Source organism: Hyla sarda, chromosome 5, assembly GCF_029499605.1.
Source record: "Hyla sarda isolate aHylSar1 chromosome 5, aHylSar1.hap1, whole genome shotgun sequence".
NCBI classification, from domain to species: domain Eukaryota; kingdom Metazoa; phylum Chordata; class Amphibia; order Anura; family Hylidae; genus Hyla; species Hyla sarda.
Window position 1 is genome coordinate 89,966,625 of NC_079193.1, and position 18,829 is coordinate 89,985,453.

Consider the following 18,829-nt stretch of genomic DNA (forward strand, 5'->3'; position numbering starts at 1 on the left):
GTGTATAGGAAGAGTCGTGCAGTTGCCCATAGCAACCAATCTGATCAATTCTTTAATTTTTAAAAAAGGCATTTTTAAATAGAATGAAGTGATCTGATTGGTTGCTATGGGCAACTGCATGACTCTTCCTCTACACAGGTTTTGATAAATCTTCCCCTATGCAACTAAATTGGTAACTATGGTAACTATGCTGCTGGTATGTGAATATCTGGGAAATATTACTTATTTCTCTGAAGATACAATTTGAGCAATGTCATGTCAATAGTCTAAACCTCTAGGATAGGCATAATTAGGACCATGGCGCATACATACATATATATATATATATATCTATATATCTATATATATAATGCTGTAACGTAATCTGCAATTGTGTTTACTAAACAGTCATCAGAAGTGACAACAGTGCTGGGTTTACAGTTGTCTTAGGCTGGGTTCACACTACGTTTTGTCCCATACGGGAGCGCATACGGCAGGAGGGAGCTAAAACCTCGCGCTCCCGTATGTAACCGTATGCGCTCCCGTATGCCATTCACTTCAATGAGCCGACCGGAGTGAAACGTTCGGTCCGGTCGGCTCATTTTTGCGCCGTATGCGCTTTTACAACCGGACCTAAAACCGTGGTTGTAAAAGCGCATACGGCGCAAAAATGAGCCGACCGGACCGAACGTTTCACTCCGGTCGGCTCATTGAAGTGAATGGTATACGGGAGCGCATACGGTTACATACGGGAGCGCGAGCTTTTAGCTCCCTCCTGCCGTATGCGCTCCCGTATGGGACAAAACGTAGTGTGAACCCACCCTTACATGGAGGTATTTTTAGGTCTGTATTACAGCAGCAAGGGAGCAAGGGAGTGTATATAATCTACAAAGAACACTGTCAAAAGGAAAGGAAATGCTAAAGACAGCATTTAACGGCATTTCCATACACCAAAAAAAACAACAAAAAAAAAAAAACATTCAGATCTGAAGTCGTGGATTTTAATTTGGAAATCCTAAAAAATTATCTGCTACCAAAAATCTGGACATATCCTTAAACTGGATTTTTACAGCTATTAAATGGTGCCACTTAATTGCCTTTATTACATTTACAAGAGCAAGACCTGCTATGGGAGAACGGAACCTGGATCACTATAGAACCCTCAGTTTGGCCCAGCAGCACTCTTGAGGTTGGTATCATTTTACCTGATGGCCATTTTAATGCCTCTCATAATGTTTAACATTGTAAACAAATACAGTCGCAAAAATCTAAATAATATTGAAGAAAAAAGTGCATTGATAGATGCTTAAGATGGTGGGAAAAATTAATCAGCTAATAATTAATATTTAACAAGCAAAGAACAGTGGTTAATAACCTTCAAAAATGATATCACATTACAATAAAATCTAAATCTGGGTTTTTGATCAACAACGTATGTGCTCATCCTAAATAGTCAAGTCATAATTTATTTTTCAGATTTTATTTTAACTTAAGACCAAATGAACATGAGGAATCCTGCCACATATGTTCATCCATGGGTACATACCACTAGTGCCATTTAAGAGCCATAGCAAAGGAAAAACCAAAACACAGTTTTTGATTTCCCGCACAACATTATCCAATGTCATAACAGAAATTCAACACATCATCCTGTTCAGCTCCTGCTAACAAAAAAATTCAAAATAAAATGAATCCTATTTTGGACATTTTCTCGGCATGGACAGAAAGAAACACGACCTAGAAATAAAAATATTAGATGCACAGTTCTAGATTAACGGATTCCAGTCATTTTACATCCAAAAACCATTTGTAGAAATAAAAAAAGTTATTTGGTCCCTTGGCAAACTGATGTACACACAATGCCAGATGCACCAAATTCATTTATTGCCATCAAAATTGTTTCATTTTATTTATACAATGTTTATTATAATGTTTCCTGTACAATTATAGTAGGAGTCTGCTGACTGGACTGCTATGCCCCGCATTATAAAAGATTCTCTCGACACAGACAATAAAACTTTAAATAAAACAGTAAAGACTGCTGAAAGTCCTCTGATCTTCTGTTCCCGCTAACTCCTCTGCTCACGACAGCTTCCAAACCATTATATTACATTTATTCGGTTGTAGAAAGGATTCTTATCCAACAAAGTGGGTCAGATTAAAACATTTGCAAATGTATTCATCAAATCAGTGTATATTTAAAAAGAAAAAAAAAACTTTGTATGTGATAATTTTACCCCTAAATTTCTGGCCACTGTGGCAGAACAGAGAACAAAAAACTCTTTCAGGTTTGACAATTGAAAGAACTTAAAAATCTGGGCTCCTGCAGAACCTCAGTAGGTTTCAGAGTCAGAGTCATTGAGCTCATCATCTTCTGTGTACGGATATCCATCTTCCCTGCCGATATTGTTGAAACTGCAGTAAGAACTGTGCTCACTCCTCATAATGGGCAAAGAGTCAAATGTGACAGTCTTTGAGGGATTGGTGTAATGATTTAAAGTTAGAGATGGCATTGTGCTGCATGATGAAACCGGCATCATGGTGGCCAAGATGAGAGCCAGACAGTCAGCGACATCCTTATTCGGAGCACATGCCAATGCTGGTGTGTAGCCTGTATAACGGGAGACATTAACATTCATGAAAAATATACACATTACATAAAATATAAAACATAAAACATACACGAAGATCACAAGAGTGCAAGAGACAGAGGGAGTAAATAGAGTGCTACAGCAAGTTATAGGAAGAAGCAATGGGGCTCATTTTTCATTGCACACAGGTTGTTAAAATGTTATTTATCAAAAGATTTGTCCATATGAATCAATGCCGAAAAGCTGTGGCGGGCGCTGTGACGGCATGACGTAACACCGTCAGCTCCGGACCTGCCCTCTGGCCGCCTGATGGACCCTGCGGGGTGAATGTGTCCTCCACTCCCCCCCCCCCTTATCTTCCCGATAAGGATCCCTACAGCGTCCGCCGCCCAGTGCAGACAGACAAGATGAGAACCTGCTGACTACAGGGAAACGCTGCGCTGGACTGACACTCGTCTGAACTATGCATAGTGCCCTAAGAGAGAAAGGAAAACAAGGAAAAAAAAAAAAAAAAGGGGGGGAGAGGATGTCACCAAAACTTAATCCAAGGAAATCACTTGGGGGGGAGCGATGCCCCACAAAATATCTTAAATCCCCCCATGCCGATAATATTAAAACTCGCCCCAGGCTCGGATGGCCTCGTCTTTGAAATTTATAAATGCTTTAGTGATCCATTATTGTTATGCCTTTTAGAGGTCTACAATGAATCCTTGAGTAGAGGGGAACTTTCCCCATCTATGGCAGAAGCCATTATTGTCTTAATTTCAAAAAAAGGCAGTAAGAGCGGAAAAATGGACGATTTCAGGCCAATCTCCCTCCTGAATACAGATCAGAAAAGATTTGCAAAAATCTGGGCCAAGCGCCTGCAGCATATGATGGATAAGTTAATTGGAAAGGAGCAAATAGGTTTTATGAAAGGAAGAAATATTTATAACAACATTTTTTAGAAGGGTTTTTCTGAATATGCAGACGCAGGATGTAGGGGGCCCCACTCCATCCTGTCTGTTGACGCTCAAAAAGCGTTTGACAGGGTGGAGTGGGGTTTCCTTTTCAGGATTGTGGAGCGCATGAATCTTGGAGACTATTTTTTACAGGGACTGAAAGCCATGTACAAAGCCCCTAGAGCAAAAATTTATATAAACAATAAAATCTCCCAGGAGACAGTCTGGTTGCAGAGGGGAACTAGGCAAGGCTGCCCCTTGTCACCTCTCCTCTTCTCCCTCTTTATCGAGCCGCTGGCACAGATGATTAGGAGTTCGGAGCTGTTTGGTGGGTTCGGTGTTGAGGGAGAGGAGGAGAAAATACTGCTATATGCAGATGATGTGGTCCTATTTGTAGTAGATCCAGAAAGAAAATTATCAAGTATTATTGAATTGATTAGGGATTTCGGTAAATATTCAGGCTTCAAGATTAATTGGAAGAAATCGGGGTTACTACTTTTGTCAGGTGAGAGACAAGATATTAATGAAGAGATACATGTGCTCAGAGATGGGGAGGCTCTTGAATACCTGGGAGTCAAAATATCTAGAAATATAGAAGATTTTGCGCGGTTGAACCTAATTCCATTGAAGCAGAAAGTAAGAAATAAAATTTTGATATGGAAGAAACTTCGCCTAAATATGGCTGAAAGAATTGTTTAGATTAAAACTACTATCTTCCCTATGGTTTTGCATGTAATAAGGGCAGCTCCTATATGGTTAGGGGAACATCACTTTAATAAAATACAGAGTGAGATTAATGGGTTTTTATGGGATGGGAAACACACACGTATGAAACACACTTTTTTGAGTCCTCCTTTGAATAAAGGTGGTCTTGGTACACCAAATATACAATTATATTATATAGCGGCACAAATTGAATATATGATTAAGGAAGATGCAATGCTTAAAAGTTTTTTTGCGAGGAGGGGAAGTAGTGGAGGAAGCACAGTACAATTAATTGAAGGTGGTAGATGTATGAATAAGGAATGGGTAAGAATACCCACATGTAATATGTTTAACCCCTTAAGGACCAAGGGCGTACAGGTACGCCTTTGCTCCCTGGTACTTAAGGACCAAGGGCGTACCTGTACGCCCGTGGGAATTTCGGTACCCGCCGCGCGCCGGGCGGGGATCGGGCTGGGGTGACTGCTGATATCTATCAGCAGGCACCCCGCGCAAATGCCCAGGGGGGTCATTAGACCCCCCCATGTCGGCGATCGGCGCAAATCGCAAGTGAATTCACACTTGCGATTTGCGCCGCTTCCGGGTCATACGGGTCTATGGTGACCCGGAATAGAAGGGGGATCGCGGGTGTCCTAGACACCCACGATGCCACCGCAGCGATAGGAGTGAGGTGGCAGGGTTGCCACCCCTCCTATCTCTGCTATTGGTGGTCTAGACGCGACCACCAATAGCAGATCGGGGGCGGAGGGGTTTACTTTCGGTTTCCCCGTCCTGCCCACCCACAATAGGCGGGGCAGGACGGGGAAACAGACAGGGACCGGCGCCGAAGATCCACTTACCCATCGGCGATGGCAGCGGGCGACGATCAGCGGCGGCAGCGGGCGACGATCGGCCGAAGAAGAGGACGGCGACGCAGCTCCCTGGATCCAACGGAAGCCGGTGAGTTACTTAGCAACATCTGGAGGGCTACAGTCTGAGACCACTATAGTGGTCTCTAAACTGTAACCCTCCAGATGTTGCAAAACTACAACTCCCAGCATGCCCAGAGAGCTGTTTAGGCTTGCTGGGAGTTGCAGTTTTGCAACAGCTGGAGGTCTACAGTTTGAGACCACTGCAAAGTGATCTCTATAGTGTGCACCTCCAGATCTTGCAAAACTACAACTCCCAGCATGCCCAGACAGCAGTTTGCTGTCTGGGCATGCTGGGAGTTGTAGTTTTGCAACATCTGGAGGTCCACAGTTTGGAGACCACTGTGCAGTGGTCTCTAAACTATAGCTCTCCAAATGTTGCAAAACTGCAACTCCCAGCAAGCCTAAACAGCAAACAGATGTCTCTGCATGCTGGGAGTTGTAGTTGCGATCCCTCCAGCTGTTGCATAACTACATCTCCCAGCATGCCTTTCGGCGATCAGTACATGCTGGGAGTTGAAGTTTTGCAACAGCTGGAGGCACACTGGTTGGAAAATACTGAGTTAGGTAACAGAACCTAACTGAAGGTTTTCCAACCAGTGTGCCTCCAGCTGTTGCAAAAGTACAACTCCCAGCATGCACGGTCTGTCAGTACATGCTGGGAGTTGTCGTTTTGAAACAGCTGGAGGTTTGCCCCCCCATGTGAACGTACAGGGTTCATTCACACTCGCGGGTTTACAGTAAGTTTTCTGCTTCAAGTATGAGCTGTGGCAACTTTTTCACCGCAGCGCAAACTCCTAGCGGTAAATTCACTGTAAACCCGCCAGTGTGAACGTACCCAAAAAACACTACACTTACACATAATAAAGAGTAAAACACAACATATACACCCCCTTACACTGTCCCCCTAATAAAAAATAAAAAAACGTATTGTACAGCAGTGTTTCCAAAACAGAGCCTCCAGCTGTTGCAAAACAACAACTCCCAGCATTTCCGGACAGCCACTAACTGTCCAGGCATGCTGGGAGTTTAGCAACAGCTGGAGGCACCCTGTTTGGGAATCACTGGCATAGAATACCCCTATGTCCACCCCTGTGCAATCCCTAATTTAGTCCTCAAATGCGCATGGCGCTCTCTCACTTCAGAGCCCTGTCGTATTTCAATGAAACAGTTTAGTGCCACATATGGGGTATCTCCGTACTCGGGAGAAATTGCACTACTAATTTTGGGGGCTTTTTTTCCTTTTACCCCTTATGAAAAAGAAAAGTTGGGGTCTACACCAGCCTGTTAGTGTAAAAAAAAATTTATTTTACACTAACATGCTGGTGTTGTCCTTTACTTTTTATTTTCACGGGAGGTAAAAGGAAAAAAAGACCCCCAAAATTTGTAACGCAATTTCTCCTGAGTACGGAGATACCCCATATGTGGTCGTAAAATGCTCTGCGGATGCACAACAAGGCTCAGGAGTGAGAGCGCACCATGTACATTTGAGGCCTAAATTGGTGATTTGCACAGGGGTGGCTGATTTTACAGCGGTTCTGACATAAACCCCCAAAAAAAAATACCCACATGTGACCCCATTTTGAAAACGACACCCCTCACGGAACGTAACAAGGGGTATAGTGAGCCTGAACACCCCACAGGTGTTTGACAAATTTTCATTAAATTTGGATGGGAAAATGAAAAAAAAAAATTTTTTTTCACTAAAATGCTGGTGTCACCCTAAATTTTTCATTTTCACAAGGGAAAATAAAAAAAAGCCCCCCAAAATTTGTAACCCAATTTCTTCTGAGTAAGAGCATACCCCATATGTGGATGTAAAGTGCTCTATGGGTGCACTACAATGCTCAGAAGAGAAGGAGCGCCATTGGGATTTTGAAGAGAAAATTTGTCCGGAATTGAAGGCCACTTGTGTTTACAAAGCCCCCATTGTACCAGAACAATGGACCCCCCCCATATGTGACCCCATTTTGGAAACTACACCCCTCATGTAATGTAATAAGAGGTACAGTGAGCATTTACGCCCCACATGTGTCTGACAGATTTTTGGAACAGTGATCCGTGAAAATGAAAAATTTTATTTTCCATTTGCACAGCCCACTGTTCCAAAGATCTGTCAAACGCCAGTGGGGTGTAAATGCTCACTGCACCACTTATTAAATTCTATGAGGGGTGTAGTTTCCAAAATGGGGTCACATGTGGGGGGTCCACTGTTCTGGCACCACGGGGGGCTTTGTAAATGCACATGGCTCCTGACTACCATTCCAAACGAATTCTCTTTCCAAAAGCTCAATGGTGCTCCTCCTCTTCTGAGCATTGTAGTTCGCCCGTAGTGCACTTCAGGTCCACTTATGGGGTACCTCCATACTCAGAAGAGATGGGGTTACAAATTTTGGGGGGTATTTTCTGCTATTAACCCTTGCAAAAATGTGAAATTTGGGGGGAAACACACATTTTAGTGAAAAAAAATATATATATTTTTTTACATATGCAAAAGTCGTGAAACCCGTGTGGGGTATTAAGGCTCACTTTATTTCTTGTTACGTTCCTCAAGGGGTCTAGTTTCCAAAATGGTATGCCATGTGGGTATTTTTTGCTGTTGTGGCACCATAGGGGCTTCCTAAATGCGACATGCCCCCCGAGCAAAATTTGCTCTCAAAAAGTCAAATATCACTCCTTCTCTTCGGAGCATTGTAGTTCGCCCGTAATGCACTTCATGCCAACTTATGGGGTGCCTCCATACTCAGAAGAGATGGGGTTACAAATTTTGGGGGGTATTTTCTGCTATTAACCCTTGCAAAAATGTGAAATTTGGGGGGGAAACACACATTTTAGTGAAAAAAAAAAAATGTTTTACATATGCAAAAGTCGTGAAACACCTGTGGGGTATTAAGGCTCACTTTATTCCTTGTTACGTTCCCCAAGGGGTCTAGTTTTCAAAATGGTATGCCATGTGGGTTATTTTTGCTGTGCTGGCACCATAGGAGCTTCCTAAATGCAACATGCCCCCCAAAAACCATTTCAAAAAAACTTACTCTCCAAAATCCCCTTGTCGCTCCTTCGCTTCTGAGCCCTCTACTGCGCCCGCCGAACACTTAACATAGACATATGAGGTATATGCTTACTCGAGAGAAATTGGGCTACAAATATAAGTATACATTTTCTCCTTTTACCCCTTGTAAAAATTCAAAAATTGGGTTTACAAGAACATGCGAGTGTAAAAAATAAAGATTGTGAATTTTGTCCTTCACTTTGCTGCTATTCCTGTGAAACACCTAAAGGGTTAAAACACTTACTGGTTGTCATTTTGAATACATTGGGGGGTGTCGTTTTTATAATGGGGTCATTTGTGGGGTATTTCTAATGGGAAGACCCTTCAAATCCACTTCAAACCTGAACTGGTCTCTGAAAAAAAGCGAGGTTCAAAATTTTGTGAAAAATTGGAAAAGTGCTGCTGAACTTTGAAGCCCTCTGGTGTCTTCCAAAAGTAAAAACTCGTCAATTTTATGATGAAAACAAAGTAGACATATTGGAAATGTGAATAAAAAAAATAAAATATTTTGAATATCCATTTTCCTTACAAGCAGAAAGCTTCAAAGTTAGAAAAATGCTAAATTTTCTAATTTTTCATCAAATTTTGGGATTTTTCACCAAGAAAGGATGCAAGTTACCACAAAATTTTACCACTATGTTAAAGTAGAATATGTCACGAAAAAACAATCTCGGAATCAGAATGATAACTAAAAGCATTCCAGAGTTATTAATGTTTAAAGTGACAGTGGTCAGATGTTCAAAAAACGCTCTGGTCCTAAGGTGTAAAATGGCCTGGTCCTTAAGGGGTTAATAAAGTTTGGAGATTTATTAGACGACTTTTGGGGATTAAGGGGAGTTTGCACTATACACTTTTGTGGGGTAATGGTTTCTTTCCAGAATTTTTGAAACTGAAAGAGTATGTGGATTGGGAAAAAAATGGAGTAGTCCAAGTTAAAGATTTGGTGGTGGAGGGTATGTTAAAAGAGTGGAGAACTCTTAATAGGGAATTTAACATAAACCAGAACAATTACTTCCTATATTTACAAGTTAAAAGCGCATTCGTGAAGGAGAAAACCAATCCCAGATGGGTGATTAACAGACAACATGAATTAATGGATCATATATTTGGGCTACGACCCTCTTCCATAAAAGTACTGGGTACAGTATATAAGGGACTGGTTAGATCCTCTTTGGAAAAATCGCCCCCCAAGAGTAAGGTTAAATGGATGCAGGAGGTAGGACAGATAAAAGATGAAGATTGGGGAGAAGTATTTACCAACATAGCCTATTCATCTCTAAATATGAACCATAAAATCTCAATGATAAAACTTCTACATAGGATCCCGTATACAACCGGGTTTCTACACAGAATAGGAAAAAGAGCAGACTCAAAGTGTCCAAAGTGTGAGATGGAAGAAGCTTAATTACAGCATATGCTATGGACATGCCCGAAATTACACTCCTTCTGGAAAGAGGTTTATAAAACGATAGAAGAGAAAATGCAAATAAAGATAGTTATTTGATATTAAATCGGCAATTTTGGGGATTGGACTAAGGGATCAGGAGAAGAACAGTGTGATTTTGAAGGTCTTTGGCATGGCAAAAATAATTATCTTGAGGAGATGGTTTGCGCCAGAGGGCCCAAGTTTCAATGAGAGGAAGAGAACAAATGAGAAGTTTTGAGGAGATTTATTTCAGAGGAAGAAGGATTGGGTTAAAAATAGAAAAGGAATTGAAGAGATGGGAGGAGACATCCTAGCTGGTAATAGGGGGGGGGGTTGTGTGTCTATGGGAGTTAGGTTTTTGTGGAAAAAGAAAATTTTATTTATCAATGTCTTTTTGATGATGTATTTGTATACTTTGCAATAAAAAAAAAAAAATAAAATAAAAAAGAATCAATGCCACCACCTCCTTAGAACGCTGTTGCACAAAAAATGTTGTAGCTTTAGCGTAGGGTCTCACATGCTGTATGTTCCTATGTATCCCCTTAAGGACTCAAAAAAAATCTGTTTTTGCACTTTCGTTTTTTCCCTCTTCTTCTAAAAATCACAAGGCGTTCAATTTTGCACCTACAGACCCATATAAGGGCTTGTTTTCTGCGTCACCAATTGTACTTTGTAATGACATCACTTATTTTATAACAATCTGCAGCTAAACAAAAAATAATTTGTGGGGTGGGAAAAAAAAACGCCATTTTGCTACTTTTTAGAGCTCGTTTCTTTGCAGTGCACTTTTCGGTAAAAATGACACATATGAGGGCTCTTTTTTGCACCGTGGACTGTAGTTTTTTTATTGGTACCATTTTTGTTTTGATGGGACTTTTTAATTGCTTTTTATGAATATTTTTTTGGTACATGAAGTGACCAAAAATGCACAATTTTTGGCTCTGGTATTTATTTTCACGTGTACGCCATCAACTGTGCGGTTTAGCTAACCTAATATTTAAATAGTTCAGACATTCACGCACGTGGCAGTACCACATGTGATTATTATTTTTTAATTACATTATTTTATTTTAAAAATAGGAAAAGGGGGGTTATTCAAACTTTTATTTGGGGGGGGGGGGCTTATTCACATTTATTTATTTATTTATTTATTTTTTACCACTTTACTTTTTTTTTAGCCCCCTTAGGAGGCTATACCATGCAATTTTTTGATTGCATATACTGATCACTGCTATGCCAGACATTGAGCAGTAGATCGCTGATCGGACAACGTTTGAGGCAGGTGAGAACCCTCCCGTCGTCCAGTAATCTGATCAGGACATTGTGATTTTGTCACGATAGTCCCTTACTTTCATTTTAGATGCTGCGACCAACTTTGGGTTAAAGGGTTAATGCCAGGCATCAGCCCGATCGGCAGTGCCCAGCATTAGCCGTGGGTCATGGCTGCCCATAGCAAGCAGGACCCATGGGGTTTAACCTGTTCTCCGCTTGTGAGAATGGCATAAACCCTGTTAGCGGGACTCGGGAACGGGGGCGTACCTGTACGCCCTGCTTCCTTAAAGGGGTACTCCGGTGGAAAAAAAGTTTTTTGTTTTTTTTCAATGAACTGTTGCCAGAAAGTTAAACAGATTTGTAAATTACTTCTATTAAAAAATCTTAATCCTTCCAGTACTTTTTAGCACCTGTTTGCTACAGAGGAAAATATTTATTTTTTGAATTTCTTGTTTGTGTTGTCCACAGTGCTCTCTGCTGACACCTGATGCCCATATCAGGAATTGTCCAGAGCAGGAGAGAATCTCCATAGCAAACCTATGCTGCTCTGGACAGTTCCTGACACGGACAGAGGTGTCATCAGAGAGCACTGTGGACAACACAAAAAAGAAATTCAAAAAATAAAGAATTTCCTCTGTAGCATACAGCTGCTAAAAACTACCAAAAGGATTAAGATTTTTTAATAGAAGTCATTTACAAATCTGTTTAATTTTCTGGCACCAGTTCATAAAAAAAAAAAAAAAAAGAAAAAAGTTTTCCACCGGAGTACCCCTTTAAGTGGGTATTTGCTACCCAATGACTTCAATAGGTAGGAGAATATGCAGGAGCAAAATACAGCACATGTGACCCTACCCTCAAAATAAAAAACATTGACAAATAAACCATGTAGAAACAGGCACACTACACAAATCACAACCACATTGGGTAATTAAAAAAAGCAACTAATGCACAAAACAAGATGCAAAGACAGGATTAATACACAACATGAATGATAAAATCCCAAAGTGCAGTGATTACATTAAGTACCATTTTCATCCACTGCCAATACACTTGCTCCTTTCCCCAGTAGCTCCTGGACAACAACCGTTAACCCATTCCGAGCAGCTACATGCAGAGGTCTGCAAAACAATATACATATATAATAAAATACACTTAATCTTTAACTCCAGACACATTCCTGTAACAAGAAAAAATTCTTAAGGGAGATTTAAATATGACAAAGAAAATCAGGTTCACATGAAGGGAGAGAAATAATGGCACAAGGGCATTAAGATGGGGGGAGGGGATAATGGCAAAAGGGGATTAGAGGGAGGGGGGAATTATGGCACAGGGGGATTAAAATGGAGGGGGGGGGGGGGAGGGGTAATGATTATCCCCCCGCCCCTCACTCCATCTTAATCCCCTGTGCCATTATCCCCTCCCTCCCACTGATCCCCTTTTATCCCTCCCCCCTTCATTTTAATCCCCTTGTGCCATTATTCCCCCCTCCCTCTGATCCCCTTTTGCCATTATTCCCCCCTCCCTCTAGTCCCCTTTTGCCATATCGGATAATAATGGCACAAGGGAATTAGGATGCAGGGGGGAATGGCACAAGGGGATTAAGTATTGCATTAGTATAAAGGTAAGCACACCCCATTATGAAAATAAGTAATTTTATGACTTATTTAGTCTGCGGGTACCCCACGGGCATACGTTATGCACGAATTTATGTGCGAGGGGTACCCGCGGACATACTTTCACCCTTTGGGGGTACAGTAGCGAAAAAGGTTGAGAACCACTGCTGTATATTTGTTCAATGCAAAGATTTACATTCTCTTCTGAATTTTGGGTACAAATATGGATGTAAATCCAGCCCTACAAGTATCAATAGCATGGCCCTGATTTACTATTTATTGTAAACCCAATCTGTTTTGTCGGGTTGTGTGCCAAAATGTGGCATGTCCTATTGTGCCACAAATTGTGTCAGCGCCAGAATTTGCTTAAAAAATTCTAAAAACCCAACCAACTGCCGACATGACTGCCGAAAAGGGGCGTGTTCCCAACATTTTCAAAAAATCCCAACATATTTACTAAGGTTTCCCCAGAAAATGTGGTGGATTTCAGCTGAGGAAAACCCGACAGATCAGAGCATGTGTAAATAAAGCAAAGTGTAGGGAAAAGTGCAAAACAGAGGGAAAACAAGTAGCGAAACCTGTCAGGAAATAAAACCCAAATCCAAAAGAAAACACCGTAAATCAGGGCCACAGTGTTAAGGTTTACATTTCATGAGAGTCATTTTGGTTACTTACAAGGACTTTATATTCTTATGGAAAGACAGACCACTTACGTTTGTAATGCTGCATTAGTTGCATTGATGAGGTTGCGGTCGCTAATTTGCTCTAGTATTAACAAGGCACTGGTTTCATGACCCTACAAGTAGAGGAACAAATAAAATACACTGTAGTATAGTCAAAAGGCAAACTTCATGCACCCTTCAAAATACTGGATACATCTATATAATAATGTTTGTGCTTCACGCTGAATACCTCAGAAGCTGCCGCTCAGGGACAGGGGCAGAAAGCTGCCGCTCAGGGACAGGGGCAGAAAGCTGCCGCTCAGGGACAGGGGCAGAAAGCTGCCGCTCAGGGACAGGGGCAGAAAGCTGCCGCTCAGGGACAGGGGCAGAAAGCTGCCGCTCAGGGACAGGGGCAGAAAGCTGCCGCTCAGGGACAGGGGCAGAAAGCTGCCGCTCAGGGACAGGGGCAGAAAGCTGCCGCTCAGGGACAGGGGCAGAAAGCTGCCGCTCAGGGACAGGGGCAGAAAGCTGCCGCTCAGGGACAGGGGCAGAAAGCTGCCGCTCAGGGACAGGGGCAGAAAGCTGCCGCTCAGGGACAGGGGCAGAAAGCTGCCGCTCAGGGACAGGGGCAGAAAGCTGCCGCTCAGGGACAGGGGCAGAAAGCTGCCGCTCAGGGACAGGGGCAGAAAGCTGCCGCTCAGGGACAGGGGCAGAAAGCTGCCGCTCAGGGACAGGGGCAGAAAGCTGCCGCTCAGGGACAGGGGCAGAAAGCTGCCGCTCAGGGACAGGGGCAGAAAGCTGCCACTCAGGGACAGGGGCAGAAAGCTGCCACTCAGGGACAGGGGCAGAAAGCTGCCACTCAGGGACAGGGGCAGAAAGCTGCCACTCAGGGACAGGGGCAGAAAGCTGCCACTCAGGGACAGGGGCAGAAAGCTGCCACTCAGGGACAGGGGCAGAAAGCTGCCACTCAGGGACAGGGGCAGAAAGCTGCCACTCAGGGACAGGGGCAGAAAGCTGCCACTCAGGGACAGGGGCAGAAAGCTGTCACTCAGGGACAGGGGCAGAAAGCTGTCACTCAGGGACAGGGGCAGAAAGCTGTCACTCAGGGACAGGGGCAGAAAGCTGTCACTCAGGGACAGGGGCAGAAAGCTGTCACTCAGGGACAGGGGCAGAAAGCTGTCACTCGGACAGGGGCAGAAAGCTGTCACTCAGGGACAGGGGCAGAAAGCTGTCACGCAGGGACAGGGGCAGAAATCTGTCACGCAGGGACAGGGGCAGAAAGCTGTCACGCAGGGACAGGGGCAGAAAGCTGTCACGCAGGGACAGGGGCAGAAAGCTGTCACGCAGGGACAGGGGCAGAAAGCTGTCACGCAGGGACAGGGGCAGAAAGCTGTCACGCAGGGACAGGGGCAGAAAGCTGTCACGCAGGGACAGGGGCAGAAAGCTGTCACGCAGGGACAGGGGCAGAAAGCCGTCACGCAGGGATAGGTGCAGAAAGCCGTCACACAGGGAATAGGTGCAGAAAGCCGTCACACAGGGAATAGGTGCAGAAAGCCGTCACACAGGGATAGGTGCAGAAAGCCGTCACACAGGGAATAGGTGCAGAAAGCCGTCACACAGGGATAGGTGCAGAAAGCTGTCACACAGGGATAGGTGCAGAAAGCTGCCACACAGGGATAGGTGCAGAAAGCTGTTACGCAGGGACAGGGGCAGAAAGCAGCCACACAGGGATAGGTGCAGAAAGCTGCCACACAGGGATAGGTGCAGAAAGCTGCCACACAGGGATAGGTGCAGAAAGCTGCCACACAGGGATAGGTGCAGAAAGCTGCCACACAGGGATAGGTGCAGAAAGCTGCCACACAGGGATAGGTGCAGAAAGCTGCCACACAGGGATAGGTGCAGAAAGCTGCCACACAGGGATAGGTGCAGAAAGCAGCCACACAGGGATAGGTGCAGAAAGCAGCCACACAGGGATAGGTGCAGAAAGCAGCCACACAGGGATAGGTGCAGAAAGCAGCCACACAGGGATAGGTGCAGAAAGCAGCTACACAGGGATAGGTGCAGAAAGCAGCCACACAGGGATAGGTGCAGAAAGCTGCCACACAGGGATAGGTGCAGAAAGCTGCCACACAGGGATAGGTGCAGAAAGCTGCCACACAGGGATAGGTGCAGAAAGCTGCCACACAGGGATAGGTGCAGAAAGCAGCCACACAGGGATAGGTGCAGAAAGCAGCCACACAGGGATAGGTGCAGAAAGCTGCCACACAGGGATAGGTGCAGAAAGCAGCAGTGTGCTCAGCTCTGTCTGCCATATACAAAGGCTGATTTTCTGAGATCTGCTGCATGAAAACAAAAAAAAAGGTCACACATGGCTGGACTCTGGCTGTCTGTCACGAGTTTATACTGCCTTCAGATAGGGCAGCAAATATCTATTGCTAGACGGCCTCTGTAAAAGATACATTTCCAACAGTTACATTTTAATAAATTTAAATGTCACTAAATTACAAATAGTTCTGAGGGTTTCTATTTAGGTTAGATATAAAGTTTTCCTAGTAACCACATGTAAGTTGGGGAAATGGGACAGGTACTAGGTAACAAAGAGCAATAGAATACCTCAAGAATAGATATTTATGACCCAACAACTGGAAATCCCACTGTTACTGAAAATGGGGATGACATTACCATTCAGAACCTCCCAGTTCTGGGCATATGTACACTAAAATGTATATAAAGCAATTCAAGGATAAAGATGGCTGACTTAAGGGGAGACAACTTGTGTAATCAAATGCTGTAGAATTTGTCTTATAATAGATGCACACTCTACACAACTACATACTGCAACCTACCTTACTGCATGCCAAATGTAGTGCAGTATTTTTGCTGTTATCTTGCAGAGTTAGATCAGCTTTAGCACTGCTAACTAACACCTCTGAAAAAGAAAAAAAAAGATTAAACACACAACCTTCTCAATATGTCAATGTATTCTTAATGTAACTTTCACATTGTGTGTTTTTAATGGGAAGCCTCATCATAGTTAAAATTTGAGAAAAAACGCCAAAGGGGACAAAAAAAGGCAAATTCCACACAAAGGTAAAAATGCCAGAAAAAACGCCAAAATGCAGGGAAAAATAGCAGCAGTTTTTCTTGCATTTTTTCTTGCGTTTTTTAGCCTAAAAAACTCAGTAGAATCCTAGCCTGGAAGTGCTCTGTAAGACTGGACTGAAAATCAATATATTTTTCAGTTGCTGCAGATTTATTTAGCTAATAAGGCATTTCCTAGAATTAAAGGAGTACTCCAGTGGAAAACTTTTTTTTTATGAACTGGTCCCAGAAAGTTAAACAGATTTGTAAATTACTTCTATTAAAAAATTTTTTACCCTTCCTGTACTTTTTAGCAGCTGTATGCTACAGAGGAAATTCTGTTCTTTTTGAATTTCTTTTTTGTCCGCACTGCTCTCAGCTGACACCTGATGTCCGTATCAGGAACTGTCCAGAGCAGGAGAAAATCCCCATTGCAGACCTATGCTGCTCTGGACAGTTTCTGACACGGACAGAGGTGTCAGCAGAGAGCACTGTGGACAAGACAAATAAGAAATTCAAAAAGATCTGAATTTTCTCTGTAGCATACAGCTGCTTTAACCCCTTAAGGACTGAGCCCTTTTTTGCCATTCTGTCCACTATCACTTTATGCATTAATAACTCTGGAATGCTTTTTCCAATTATTCTGATTCTGAGACAGTTTTTTCGTGACATATTCTACTTTAACACAGTGGTAAATTTTCCTTGTTACTTGCATCCTTTCTTGGTAAAAAATCCCCAAATTTCATGAAAATTTTGCATTTTTCTAACTCAATCTCTCTGCTTAAGGAAAATGGATATTCCAAATAAATTATATATTGATTCACATATACAATATGTCTACTTTATTTTTGCATCATAAAGTTGACAAGTTTTTACTTTTGGAAGACATCAGAGGGCAGCAGCAATTTTCCACAAAATTTTCAAAATCGTAATTTTTCAGGGACCAGTTCAGTTTTGAAGTGGATTTGAGGGGTCTTCATATTAGAAATACCTCATAAATGACCCCATTATAAAAACTGCACCCCCCCCAAAGTGTCCAAAATGACATTCAGAAAGTGTGTTAACCCTTTAGGTGTTTCATAGGAATAGCAGCAAAATGAAGGAGAAAATTCAAAATCTTCATTTTTTACACTCATGTTCTTGTAGACCCAGTTTTTGTGTAGGGGAATGTGTATATGTAGTGTTTCCGACCACCGGCAACCAGGAAGAGGATCACGGCGGAGGCTGGAGGCAGTTACCGAAGGTCCCGGGGGAGAGGAGGAAAGTATGTACATCTTTATTTTTTTTACTGCCGGCACTATGGGCGACAATTTTTATATTCCGGAGTTCTCCTTTAACTCAGTGTTTCGCAACCAGTGTGCCTCCAGCTGTTGCAAAACTACAACTCCCAGCATGTACAGTCTCAGTGCATGCTGGGAGTTGTATGTTTGCAACAGCTGGAGGCACACTGGTTGCGAAACACTGAGTTAGGTAACACAAACTGTTCACAACCAATGTGTCTTCAGCTGTTGCAAAACTGCAACAATCAGCATGCATTGACAGTCGAAGGGCATGCTGAGAGTTGTAGTTTTGCAACAGCTGGAGGCATACTGCTACAACTCCCAGCATGCCCTTTGGTAGTCTGTGCATGCTGGGAGTTGTAGTTATGCAACAGCTGAATGCACACTTTTTCATAGAAAGAATGTGCCTCCAGCTGTTGCATAACTAAAACCCCCAGCATGCACAGACTACCAAAGGGGATCTTGGGAGTTGTAGTTGGAACCCCAGCTGTTGCAAAACTACAAGTCCCAGCATGCCCTATGGCTGTGCATGCTGCCGGGACCGCCACCGATCCTGCTGCTTCTGTTGCCGCCACCGCACACGAGGGGACCCCCGCCAGACCAGGGACAGGTAAGAGACCCCAGCCGGCACCGATCTCCGCTCCGATCGCAGTCCCGTTCACTGCCCAACAGGGTAGTGATTGGTCGATCGTTCCGACCGATCAATCACGTGATCGTGAGGCGGCACCCGTGCCACCTCACTCCTGCTGGGTAAGGGTGAATGGGGCTGTCTCGGACATACCCATTCAACCTTTTTTTCCGGGTCACCAGAGACCCGATTGACCCGGAATAGCAGCAAATCGCTGGTCTGAATTGACCGGCGATACGCCGCGATCGCCGATTTGGGGGGGGGGGGGGGTTTCGGGAGGAATGGGTGTTGATATCAGCAGTCCTCCCATTCCGATCACCGTGTGCGGAGACGCGGTGATCCAGGAAAGCTGCGCCGTAAATGTATGGCGCTGTGCGCTAAGTACTTCTTGGTAATGTCTTACATTTACGGAGCTCGTCATTAAGGGGTTTAAGTACTGGAAGGGTAAATATTTTTTTATAGAAATCATTTACAAATATGTTTAACTTTCTAGCACCACTTGACTTATAAAGACCTAAAAAAATGTTTTTCCACCGGAGTACCCCTTTAATACAAGGATATATGATGACCATTATGTACACTATTGACTTCACATTGTGCTATGTATATCTTTTTCACAAATATTGTAATGTTCTTTATAGCATGTGTCAAATAGTATAAAAAGCTCTGAATA

General features: G+C 43.3%; 1 protein-coding gene across 3 annotated transcripts in view; it reads right to left on the reverse strand.

Moving 5' to 3' along the window:
* Positions 1 to 761: 761 nt before the first annotated feature.
* The window catches only part of ANKRD28 (ankyrin repeat domain 28), a 156,945-nt gene continuing 138,877 nt past the window's right edge, over positions 762 to 18,829 (reverse strand). For 2 of the 3 annotated variants that reach the window (XM_056519915.1, XM_056519913.1), the window contains exons 25-28: positions 16,014 to 16,096; positions 13,219 to 13,301; positions 11,919 to 12,010; positions 762 to 2,590 (exon numbers count right to left, since the gene is read on the reverse strand). In XM_056519915.1, coding sequence (XP_056375890.1) covers positions 2,313 to 2,590; positions 11,919 to 12,010; positions 13,219 to 13,301; positions 16,014 to 16,096 — 536 coding nt within the window. In that variant the 3' untranslated portion in view covers positions 762 to 2,312. Of the gene's footprint in view, positions 2,591 to 11,909; positions 12,011 to 13,218; positions 13,302 to 16,013; positions 16,097 to 18,829 lie in introns of all 3 variants that reach the window. The other variant, XM_056519916.1, reaches the window with a different exon arrangement.